This window comes from Aristolochia californica, unplaced genomic scaffold (assembly GCF_029961685.1).
Source record: "Aristolochia californica isolate CCGP_79_NKW_82.1479 unplaced genomic scaffold, dmAriCali1.0.hap1 SCAF_8, whole genome shotgun sequence".
Lineage (NCBI taxonomy): Eukaryota > Viridiplantae > Streptophyta > Magnoliopsida > Piperales > Aristolochiaceae > Aristolochia > Aristolochia californica.
This window is the reverse complement of record NW_027182279.1, coordinates 694,797-705,791: the sequence shown is the minus strand read 5'-3', so window position 1 is coordinate 705,791 and position 10,995 is coordinate 694,797. Positions and strand designations below refer to the sequence as shown.

The 10,995-nt window shown below is 37.7% G+C and overlaps 2 protein-coding genes across 2 annotated transcripts; one reads left to right on the top strand and one right to left on the bottom strand.

Moving 5' to 3' along the window:
- The first annotated feature begins 40 nt into the window (after positions 1-40).
- On the top strand, positions 41-2,745 carry LOC137938917 (ATP-dependent Clp protease adapter protein CLPS2, chloroplastic-like). Its single transcript, XM_068784028.1, has 4 exons — positions 41-425; positions 1,405-1,503; positions 1,898-2,007; positions 2,242-2,745. The coding sequence occupies exons 1-4, from the start codon at positions 167-169 to the stop codon at positions 2,320-2,322; spliced, it is 549 nt and encodes a 182-aa protein (XP_068640129.1). The 5' UTR covers positions 41-166; the 3' UTR covers positions 2,323-2,745.
- A 14-nt stretch (positions 2,746-2,759) lies between these two features.
- LOC137938916 (THO complex subunit 1) lies at positions 2,760-9,916 on the bottom strand. The gene is made up of 21 exons (XM_068784027.1): positions 9,711-9,916; positions 9,407-9,490; positions 9,164-9,238; positions 8,590-8,683; positions 8,343-8,488; positions 8,175-8,246; positions 7,932-8,004; positions 7,767-7,832; positions 7,555-7,601; positions 7,211-7,282; positions 6,814-6,942; positions 6,636-6,701; positions 6,344-6,385; positions 6,120-6,236; positions 5,936-6,018; positions 5,023-5,089; positions 4,772-4,843; positions 4,542-4,592; positions 3,887-3,946; positions 3,634-3,789; positions 2,760-3,351 (listed from the first exon to the last, which is right to left on the bottom strand). The coding sequence occupies exons 1-21, from the start codon at positions 9,813-9,815 to the stop codon at positions 3,091-3,093; spliced, it is 1,938 nt and encodes a 645-aa protein (XP_068640128.1). The 5' UTR covers positions 9,816-9,916; the 3' UTR covers positions 2,760-3,090.
- Between the last annotated feature and the right edge of the window lie 1,079 nt (positions 9,917-10,995).

Sequence of the window (10,995 nt, the reverse complement as noted above, 5' to 3'; positions counted from 1 at the left end):
CACTGTCAGTTCCTATATAAACCTCTGCAAGGGATTCGCTCCACGTCTAAAATTTTGGAGCATTTGTTACTGGTTTCTGGGTGTTGATAAGTTGATACCTGATAGCCGCGACATCTTATTCTTCTGTTATTCTCATTCCCCTTGAGAGATTTTTTATTGTCCGAAGATGGAAGTGGCTCTTGGCAGCAAGGCGATTACCTTATCTTTAGCCAAAGCCACCTCCGGAAACTCTCATTCTCTACCTTCGTCTCTGGCTTTCAATCCGAAAATCAAGATATCTGTCAAGTTGAGAAACACCCACGAAGGGAAGAACCTCTCTGTGTCAGCAACTGCAAGGTTTGGATCGTTGAAAGGTGGAGCTGGTCTCTTGGAACGCCCTTCTTTTGACCAGACTCAATTCTACCCATCTACGCAGGTCCAAGAAGGTAATTTCTGTTACTCTGGTTTTCTTTCTTGGCGCTTCTGTGGAATGTTTTTCCTAGTCTCATTATTTGCTCTCTATCTACGTAGCTTTGTTTGTTGTCTATCTATCTTGTCTTTCTTCTTTCATCTCTTGCCATTTATTAGGTTATGGGTAGTTTCTGAAATTTATTGAGGTACAGAAATAGAAATGCCTGTTGTGCTCGGGCACTTGTTCATTTTCTGTTGGGTGATTATGTTTACTTAGCGTGAAAAATGGAAAGAAAGAGGAAAAGAAAAAAAGAACACCAGAAAGTGCTTAAAAGCTCCTGCCTGAAACAATTTGTGGTCATTTCTATCTCATATTGAAACCAGCTTGGATTTCTGTTGAATACAGATTTAATTTCCAAATAAAAGTATGGGTTGTCCATGTTTGGTTCAATGTATGCTGCTATACTAGCTCAAGAGGCTCAGACATCTCTGATTCCAGCTTCTTGGTTCAAAACTCATCCCATGTTTCTTTTCCTCGATGGGGCGATTTGATATTTTTATGTATGCAAATGTATTATATATTTCTTATTCAAATGGGAGTCAACATGTGCTGTATCTGTATGTGAATATTAGGAAAACCAGAGTTGAGCTTGCAGTTTGGTCCAATTTTTACTGTTTTTTCATTCATTTCTTCTCTTATAGAAACTTTTCTTTCTACCAGAATAGATACATTCCCGTGAGAAACGGATGATAAGCATTTAAGAAACTTATTTTAGAAGTAATTATATTAGATATTTCTGCTTTAATGAGTCTTTCTGAAATTTGGGGAATGGATCTAATGAATTTGAATGTAAGAACCACTGTTTTCTGTTTGGTGGTAATATTTGATGGGCGAGTGACCAAGTCTGGTTATAAATGGAAGAAATTTATCTGTTGGATTACCCAGTTGATTGTCTTGTGGTTTCGATTATACTCAAAGAGATGCTCAAGTGTAGTGATTTTCTTAATTTGCAGGAGGAGATATAGGATCAGTGAAGGAAAGGAGAGGTTGCAGCAGTGGAGACAGTTACAAAGTTTTGTTGATCGATGATGTTCGACACACTGAACAGTTAGGTAAAAATGAAATATATCTCTGGACTATCGGAATGACGAGTGTGTCAAGCAGCACTAGTATATTTTTTGGTAGTTAGGCTGGGGCAGATACCAGCAATCATCATCATTGTCATCCATGCTTAACACACTAATTGGGTCAGCTTCATGTATCCTCCATTCTGCAATATTATTCCGTAGCTCTGCCACTACGTTATGCTTTGCCTCTTCACACCATTATCCTCGTCTTTTTCGGTATTTGACCTTTTTTCGCCATGTTCTCATTGTCAGCACTTTTTGTTTCTTCGTATGGTCAATTACAGATATATATATACCTTATATTGACTCAAATGTCAACTGGTCATGCAACAATTGATACTTTTGTCTTCTAAAGCTTCTTTGGTTCTCTCATCCGCAGTTGCTAAAGTCATACCACAAGCAGTTCCTTCTATCACCCCTGATAATGCAAGGAAACTGTTCAGTGAATCGCGAGAACAAGGAGTTGCAGTCGTCATAGTTGCTGTGAAGGTACCTCTTTTCACACCTGAAGCACAGAAATGATGAACTTGCATCTTATTTGTTTGTTTCTTGAAGTGAAAAATGGGTTCTTCAAACTGCTAATTACGTAACGGATGATACCCAATTTAGGATCACTCCATCAATTCATCTTGTAAGAGCTGGAGCTTTTACATTTTATCATCTCCTTGTTTACTTCTGTTAGAATATTTTTAGTAAATACTGATTGATCTTGGGTGTGAGCAGGAACATGCAGAATTTTACGCACAAATGATGGTGCGTGGTGGACTGAGGTCAATGATTGAACCAGATTCCACCATGGCATAAGTCCAGAATTCCACCTTCCAAAGTTTTGAAATTGATGTAGTTTATTGTTGAAGTATTGGATTCACCAGTAGTGCCTGCATGGATGATATAGAAGTTGATAGAGAGAAGTCTTTTTTGGTGTTAACCCCATTTTTATCATGTCAGAAGCTGGGTTTGTTATCCCAGCTAATCATCGTGCACTTGCATAAACACCATTAAAACTCTGCAAGGGAAGCTCATTCAAGAACTCCACCAAATTCGAGGCAAACCAGTTGCACTAGTCTAGTTCATGGAGGATTATCTGAATTGTTCTACAGAAGAAAAATCCTACAATTTGCAGCTAGATATGAATAGATGTTTATATGTTAAATGTCTACCATGGGGCATGGACCTGTTGCTAGTGTTTGCTGTCAGCGAAATAAACAAAGTGTGCGTTAGCTTCGATACTGCTGCAGAAATCATTAATTTACATGGTATATAGATGCTGAAAGCAGATTAATTTTAGACAATTAGTGTAAAAATTGATCCATCTGTTACAACCACCACCATATATAGCTTCTCGTTGTTTACCAGCACCAGCAGAATTACATTCAACATCTTAACGAGCAAGTTTCTGATGTTATGATTCATTAGGCTCTAGCTCTAGCTCTGATTCTGGCTGATCTATTGAGGCCGAATGCAGACTGATCTTAGAGATCAAAGCTGAGTAACAATCAATGCGCCTGCTACAACTACTACCACCCTAAATAGCTTCCTGTTTCCAGAACAGAGAACTTCCTGAGCAACATCTTAACTGGCAAGTTTCTCATCATTAGGTTCTGGCTCTGGGTCATCAATCTCCCCATCAACGTCTGCATCTACTTCAGCTTCCAACTGCCCTGCTTCTGGACCTGTCTCCACATCAGGGCTCTGCTTTTGACTTCCATCAGGTGTTGGAGCCCCACTTTGGGGGATGCCTACTGCGGCAGTGTCTGCATCCATTGGTATAGCCGAGTCTTCTAGTTCAGCACCACTACCTGCACCATCAATCTCAGAAGCAACACTGGCAGTCTGCTTGCATCAACATAAAAAGGAATAAAATACATCAGGAACAACATGCAAAAAAAGTATCAAATACTGAAAACACAGAAATTGCCAGGCCGAATTTAAATATAGGGATGTGACTAGCATTTCATATGTCAAAATAACTCAGGAATAGATGATCCACAGGATCCATCTGAAGATGAAGGCACCAGCTTCCACATTGAAAAGTAACAACAAGAGCATTTTTCCTTCAGTTAAACCGAAACACTTTTTCCTTTTCAAAATAACAAATACAGGCTTTTTAATTACCTGGTTGTCTTCAGACTGTTGGAAGGCACCTTTTACTTCCTCTTCCTTCCTTACTCGCTTAGATCTTTCACTATTAAACTTTGTGTGAAATTTTGACCGCACATCCGGAGGTAGAAGCTCTGGAGGCACTACTCCTTCAATGCCATGCTCCGTAAACTGCATTCAGGCTCAAATTGTTGGCCCTCCATCATGCAAAGACCACACTAATACAGCTTAAAAACAAACACAAAAGAAAGAATTGGTTGAGTCTCACTCGAGAAAATCCTTCCAAGTCTTGTCGAGCTGAAAATCTGAGCCCTTTCCAGCAATAAACCTGTCATACCAGCATCATGGAGATGAAATACTCTGAGGCTGTTTTCAAACTATGCCCATAACATAAAAACCAGTTCACTGTTTTCAAACATTAAGTTGCATCTTTTAATCAACCAGTAGAGAACATGAGAGAGATAAAAAAGAAAAAAGAACAATACTATTGCCATGCCCAACTCTCATGCCTTAATAATCAAATCCATAAACATCAAACAGTAATGCATCCGCATCAAAACTTTTTACTGCATTCTGATGTTTAATATTATCTGAAGTCTTTTCACTACTCCCATCCATGTCAGCATTGATTTTCGCTACTTGTTAGTCAATCAGCTGACATTGGAAAAATCCTTCCGGATTGTGCACTATTACATCAACATGACATAACATCCAAAAACTGTCATGTGTCAGTCCTACAAATTCTTTAATATGTTCTCTTTTAATTTTATCTTTTCTCTAACACAACCATAATCATCCTACTCTCTTCTTTAATAATCACTGCTCCACCATTGCCCAACTTTCAATCAATATTTCATGACCACAATGAAGAAAATCCCTAGGCACCTTTTCTACTAAGAGAGCAGGTAAGAAGGTAAACTTACCCGATTGTTTTTGTGATGATATTCAGATTCTATCCCTGATGATTCATCCATCTGTAATTACCAAATCAGGAAACTTTAAAAAAGACTAACAAAAAAGAAACTTCAGTGCAGAAGATTTGAGGGTTAGGTTTCCCTTTTCCTCCTGTGCAGCAAACAATTTGTTATGAGATGGGAAAGGATAAAGAAGAAAAATATTAGAGCCTATGAAAAAGAGTCAGTGAAGGGCTCACATCATCAGCGAGGGGCTTCCAGTATTCCGTGACAGAGGGCATGCGCACTCGTTCAGGATTCGTTAAAGCATTCTGAACTTGCAATAACAAACAGAACTTCAAGGCTATCATTCATATCAGACATTTAATTAACATGAAATAGATTCACAAACTCAACAACGCATTTTTTTAGTATCGTCTGCTATCTCAGAAGAATTAACCATGATGAAAATTTTCAACCTAAAGGGTATATGGTATAAGAGAACACATACAGGATTTTGATCTGCCCACTTCCACAATTGGGAGAGCTCTTTGTTTCCCAGTCTCCATCGAGGCTTACTATAGATAATGAACAGATGTAGCCAGATCAAGTCAAACAAAATGAATACATGCTACCATATCTGATGTGAAGTAAAACAATATCTTTTGACAAATTAAATAAGTTTTAGATGCTATTTAAGAACAGTCAAAGATTACCAATACTTCAGAATGTGTTGCATGTGGGTGGATATGTGTGTGTGTGTGAGAGAGAGACAGAGAGACAGAAGCCATTACAACTCTCCCACACATGGGTCATCATAGTTATCTTTTAGACAAGTGCCTTAAATATGACACACCTACAACCAGCATGTGCATAAAGGTACATGAAGATCTAATATGTGTTGGACTTTACATGTTATGTAACATCCAATACAGATACAGCTGCATGTAACATCTAAAACACTACTTTTTTAATATTAAAATAGATCTAGAAAGATATATATGAGGGAGTAAAGCACGCAGGGTGTAAAGTAACACCTTAAGAACAGGGACGTATTAGGTGACACATTACACCCACCACTGCCTCAAAACCTAGATATCTTGAGCTTCAAATATTAGATCAACAAGAGTACCAAGCATGTATGAGAGAAACTAACAGAATAAATTGCTCTCCTACCAATTGCTTAGAGGATCTCAATGCTGTTTCTACCAACCATTCAAATACTTCCAAAATAAAGGGCACACGGGTTCCATAAACATAAGGGGAAAAAATGAATTCCACATGTACCTTGAGATCTGGTTCTACCATATAAGCATAAGGCAAAAACCTAGATCACGCGCTTGATATATTCACATAACTTATAGCTACTACACACAGATAACAAGCTATGGACAGAGTTGCTCATAACTAATTTACAGACATACCGTTTTTTAATTCCCTCTTGTCCTGGCTTCTTGTCAGTCACTTGCTTTTCAAATGCTGGGCAACCATCACGCTTCCACCAAACCTAAAACAGGATAATATTAGATAAGGTGATACAAAACAGTGATTCAACTTGCCAGCACCACAGACCCAATAACAAGGCCCAAATAAAATGTGGATACTTACCCAATTTTTCTCTCTTTCTAAAATATGCTCGACACAATGAAGGAATTCCTTTCCCCTTGGCGGAATTGTTTCAAGAAGCTTCTTTACACGCTCCTCACAAGACTTAATTTCTTCTTTCTAATAACAAAATAACTGTTGATATTAGAAAACAAAATTTTCCATTCATAACAAAGTTAGAAGCTAAATGAACAAGAACGAAGATGCAAACAAAAGTAAACACTCACCATGCCTTCTGAAGGCATATCTTTCTCGCTTTTCCCAGGTGCCTAAAAAGCATAAGATTACAGTCAACTTAGACTTCTAACAGAGTTGTAAGACAAAAAGATCTACGACAAGCCGAAACTTGAGAATGGTCCTGTCCTGGTAAATATTGAGACCTATTACTTACATGTGACACTATGTACCTATAGATATACATCATAAAGTACAGTCATTGAGAGCATAAATCCTCTGAGGGGAGCCAACAGTTGAGATGAAACAAAGAAATCACTCCTTGAGGCTAGTATATAAACATACCTTAAGATAGTCAAACAATATAAGGCACTGAAGAAGGATATGGCGGCGAAAACTTGGATCCCTCAACTGTAGATAGAAGAATAATGTGCTGAGAAATGATAGACATCACAGGCTTTGAAGAAATTGTAGAAAATAAAAGACATGTTTAATGGCACTTCATTTTGGCTTTACTATTTACCTCCAACCCCATCAGTTTACTGCTGGTCAGATATTTTATGTTGTAAGCTGCTGTCTCCTCCTCTTCCAGATTATTAGCATTTCCATCATCTTCACTCAGGGGTTGAGCCTCAAAGGTATCCAACACAACCTAAAAGTTTTATTAAACAGAAAAATAGCAAAAATTAAAACATCTGTAAAAGAAATATGAAAAGATGTCTCTAGTTTCCACAATGTGGATGTTAGTGGAATAAACCCACATAGCCTAGTCATAGAAAAAAATCTGTAGCCTCCTAACTTCAGCCAGTCATTTTAGGATAGACGTGAACCTAACTTTGATTATGGAAAAACACATGAATTTAAAAGAAAAAAAGAATTGCATCATCATAAAGTAGGTGGAAATAGATACAGAAACATACCTGTAAGTTCAATGCAAATTTTTGCCACTTGGCCTGTGCAAGGGTTGTGACTGGAGGATTACGGAAATGCTCCTGAAAGTGAAAAGGCTGGTAAGAAATAATCCTTCAATTCTATAATGAGAAAAGACTTATTACTTATAAAAAATCTTGATGCTGGTTTTGTTCTTATTCCTTCCCCATTGTCCACAGAAAACAAACTGATGTAAATTAAATTTTCTCTCCAGATACAAGTTTGATGACTGCAGAAAATAGAACCAACTATTGGAATAGGTAGTGCAATTAACCAAATAATATGAAATTGCTTCAGGTAAATTTTTCATGCAGAATAATAGCAACTTAACTACCTGCAAACTCCAAAAGGTCTTGTAGAAGTTGAAATCAACAGAAATACCTGGAGACATAGAAGAGTCATACAATCAACTCATAATAGTGTACATGCAAAGAGAACATATTGTCACAAAGAATACGCCCTCTGAATTTCACAAACAAAGCTAGCATTTAACAAGAAAAAAAATGTAAATTAGATGCAAGAGATAAAATATGTCTCAGCATTTACCATCAGGGGCATCTTTCTCATATTTGGTTTCATTTGAGGTGTTGAATACTCCCTTGATGTTCAAAGCTGGAAGCATTCAAAGACAAATGCAACAAGAATGAAAAACACAAGAAGAAAAACAAGATGTTGAAATTTGACAAAAAGAAATTCTTACTTGGCAATTACCTGAGCGCTCAGACAAAGGAAAAAAATGAGCAAGAAACATGAGAATCCTTCCACAAAAAACAACATAATTTGCCTGTGAAAGTACAGGTGATTGCCACCACAACAGTAGAGAAGATATTATATCAGCAACAACACACATCTACTCACATGAGAATTTTTTGCAATGATTTAATAACAATATCACTACACCAAAATTTACAGAAAATGAGAAAGAACAAAAATTAGTATAGCAATACTACACACCTTTGATAGTCGACGGAGAAGCTGATTGCATGTTCTCAACATGACCAACTTTCCTCGCCCAAACAGCTCTTGCTGCATATTTCCACCAACGTATTTCACAATTAGCTGTAACATTGTGGTTAGAAGAACATCAACAAGCACAATATTGAAGCAAAGACAACAATATACCTTTCCCAAAATATCCTGCTTACTCTCAATATAACCAAATATTTCTTCACAGTCTCTCACAGTAGACATTTCTGTCAAATCTTCCAGTAGTTGGAATATCATTCCACCCTCAACATGGGTTTTCTCACAAAGATACAGCACAATGTCTGTAGATATTAAAAAAGAAAAAAAAAATTGGATCACTGACTGGAAAAGATACCACTAAAAAAAAAAACATGCTAGGGCAAGCAGGTGCTTGGCTGCAGACCTAGAAGTCGTGGTACTTGGCCCTGTTTACTTTCACCATCATCAATTGGCTTTCCATATTGCATAACAGGTTCACCTGACTGAACTGCAGATGACTGGGACTCAAAAAATAAGAAACCATTGCAGAAACTAATAAACCATATAACAAATGCTGAAAAACTCACTTATCGTTATATTGTATAATGAACAAAAATAGCAAGTGACAGGTTCCACAATTAGGAAGTCTAAACCTAAAGACAAACGTTTACACACTTTTGGAGCACATACAAAAGCATATCCTGTTCCGAAGTACTGAAGGCTAAATATTAACACCAACTTCTTATTGAATTACAAAAATCCATATCAGATATCTCCGCACGGGATATAGTACGTTAACTGGGTTTATCAAGTCCAAAATATGTAAATGAATGTTGGTGTAACTCTGTTACCAATCGAAAGCATGTTTCAAATCAGAAGCACAAGTAAACTGAACAGGTAGTAGAATCAACTTGCAAAAGCTCCCATAAGGTGAATATACAAGAACAGAAGCATAGATTACAAGCAATGGAATTATTTTGCGTGGTAAAATGACTTACGACAAGCTCCTGAAGTAATGTACGCAGAGCATTTTCCAAGGATTGATTCTCATCTTGCACCAGTACGTTTTGCCTCTGTCAGTGGAGTTTAATATAATCATTTTAGTCACAATGACGATGAAACGACCCCCAACCATGATCATTCTCCAAGCCGCCTCCAATGAATTTGAGTCGTGAAACAAAAGTCTTTGATATAGTTATGACCGATTCAGAAATTAAATGTCAATAGAACCAATATAAGACCTGAGGTTTGATAGCTTCTTGCACTGCCTGCATAGCAAATCCTGAAGGAGGTCCGGATTGCAATATAGCTTTCTTAAACACCTCCTGAAAAAAAAAAATCAATCGAAAAAAAAGCTAATTCGAATTTCTAATTTCTTAATTAACAATCAAACTTCATAAAATAACGCAAATGCACCGAACTTCTTGTATTTCAAACTCGGTATCAAGTAAGGGGAGGTGACACATGTTCACTGCAACCAACTGCTATCACTAATATATGTCGTGATGGGCGTACGAACCAAAGAGGGAAAGAGAGATTGCTTACGAGAACACGGTCTCGATCCGCATGGCTGGAAACGTGAACCGGAGTTCGCTCTTTGTGGTGCTGGTGGAGAAGAATCCGTAGCCCTCCGGACGCAGCTTCCGCCATCAGTACGAATGTCACAGAGCTGCAACGGATACCCTGCTCGTCTTTGTTATGCTTTGTACAAAAGTGATTCGGCCTCTCGCTCAGTCCCCTCGGATCTCTCACTTCACTGCAGCAATTTGCAGAATAGGGCTAAATGCCTCGATGTGCTTAGCGCGCGTAATAGCTACTCTTTTGGGTTAAATTGCATCGACTGACCCTCAGAAATTACAAAATTTAAAATGATATATAAAACAGTTTACTCTAATTTTGAATTTATTATATTCCTAATTGTAATTTATTATTAGGGGTGGCATAGTGAGCTGACTCGTTAGTATTTTTTTTTTTTATAAAAAATACCTTTTATTGTAATTGCTCTCGTCAATTTTCTCATGAGATAAACATAAAGATAAAGATAATAGTAAAGAAAATGATAGAGATAAAAGATAACTAATAATTGAATTAGAGATATACTTAAATTGTAGAGTTGTAATCATCTATTGTCTCTGTTGTAGTTTTATAAATAGTTTACACCTAATAAATAATAATCACAATAATATTATTCTTTATTCATATATTTTACATGATATTAAAGCTCGATATCAATTAATCATAACCAATCTGTCGTCGTTGAAAATCTTTATTGGAAGCAACCTCTGTTGCTACAGCCCACTGCCGTTGCTCAGACCTAGTACCCCTCCCCCTCCCTCCCCCCCATCGGCGCATTGAGGGAGAACTCCCCCTAGACGCCCCCATCCTGCACACTGAGTTTTGCATGTGCGACTTTTTTTAAATTAAAAAAAAAAATCTCACTAAAAAACTTCTTCATCCTAATTGGACGATGCAATTCTGTTTACCCTAGCCGCTGCTCTTCCACCTCCCTTCCACCGGATGATGCAATTTTGTTCACTCCAATCGCCTCCAATGCTGCTACTCTTTCTCCGAATGATGCAATTCCATTTGCCCCAACTGCTGATCTTCCACTAGACGATGCGATTTCGTCCACCCCAATCGATAATCTTCCACCGGACAATGCGATTCCGTCCGCCTTAGCTGTTACCCTTCCACTGGATGATGTGATTTCGTTTGCCCTAGTCACCTCCAGTGTCGCTGCTCTTCCTAGCTGTGACTCTTCTCCACCATTACTCTTTTTAGCTACTACCATTGCCACTATTCTCTCCAAACCACTTTCAATAACAGTCTT

Bases quoted from the DNA above. Each gene is read 5' to 3' on its own strand.
- LOC137938916 (XM_068784027.1), bottom strand. From the start codon at position 9,815: ATGGCGGAAGCTGCGTCCGGAGGGCTACGGATTCTTCTCCACCAGCAC. The intron at 6,237-6,343 runs GTGAGTGTTTAC...TTTTGTTATTAG, and splicing joins ATATGCCTTCAGAAGGCATG to AAAGAAGAAATTAAGTCTTG. The intron at 6,019-6,119 runs GTAAGTATCCAC...ATCCTGTTTTAG, and splicing joins TAGAAAGAGAGAAAAATTGG to GTTTGGTGGAAGCGTGATGG.
- LOC137938917 (XM_068784028.1), top strand. From the start codon at position 167: ATGGAAGTGGCTCTTGGCAGCAAGGCGATTACCTTATCTTTAGCCAAA. The intron at 426-1,404 runs GTAATTTCTGTT...CTTAATTTGCAG, and splicing joins ATCTACGCAGGTCCAAGAAG to GAGGAGATATAGGATCAGTG. The intron at 2,008-2,241 runs GTACCTCTTTTC...GGGTGTGAGCAG, and splicing joins TCGTCATAGTTGCTGTGAAG to GAACATGCAGAATTTTACGC.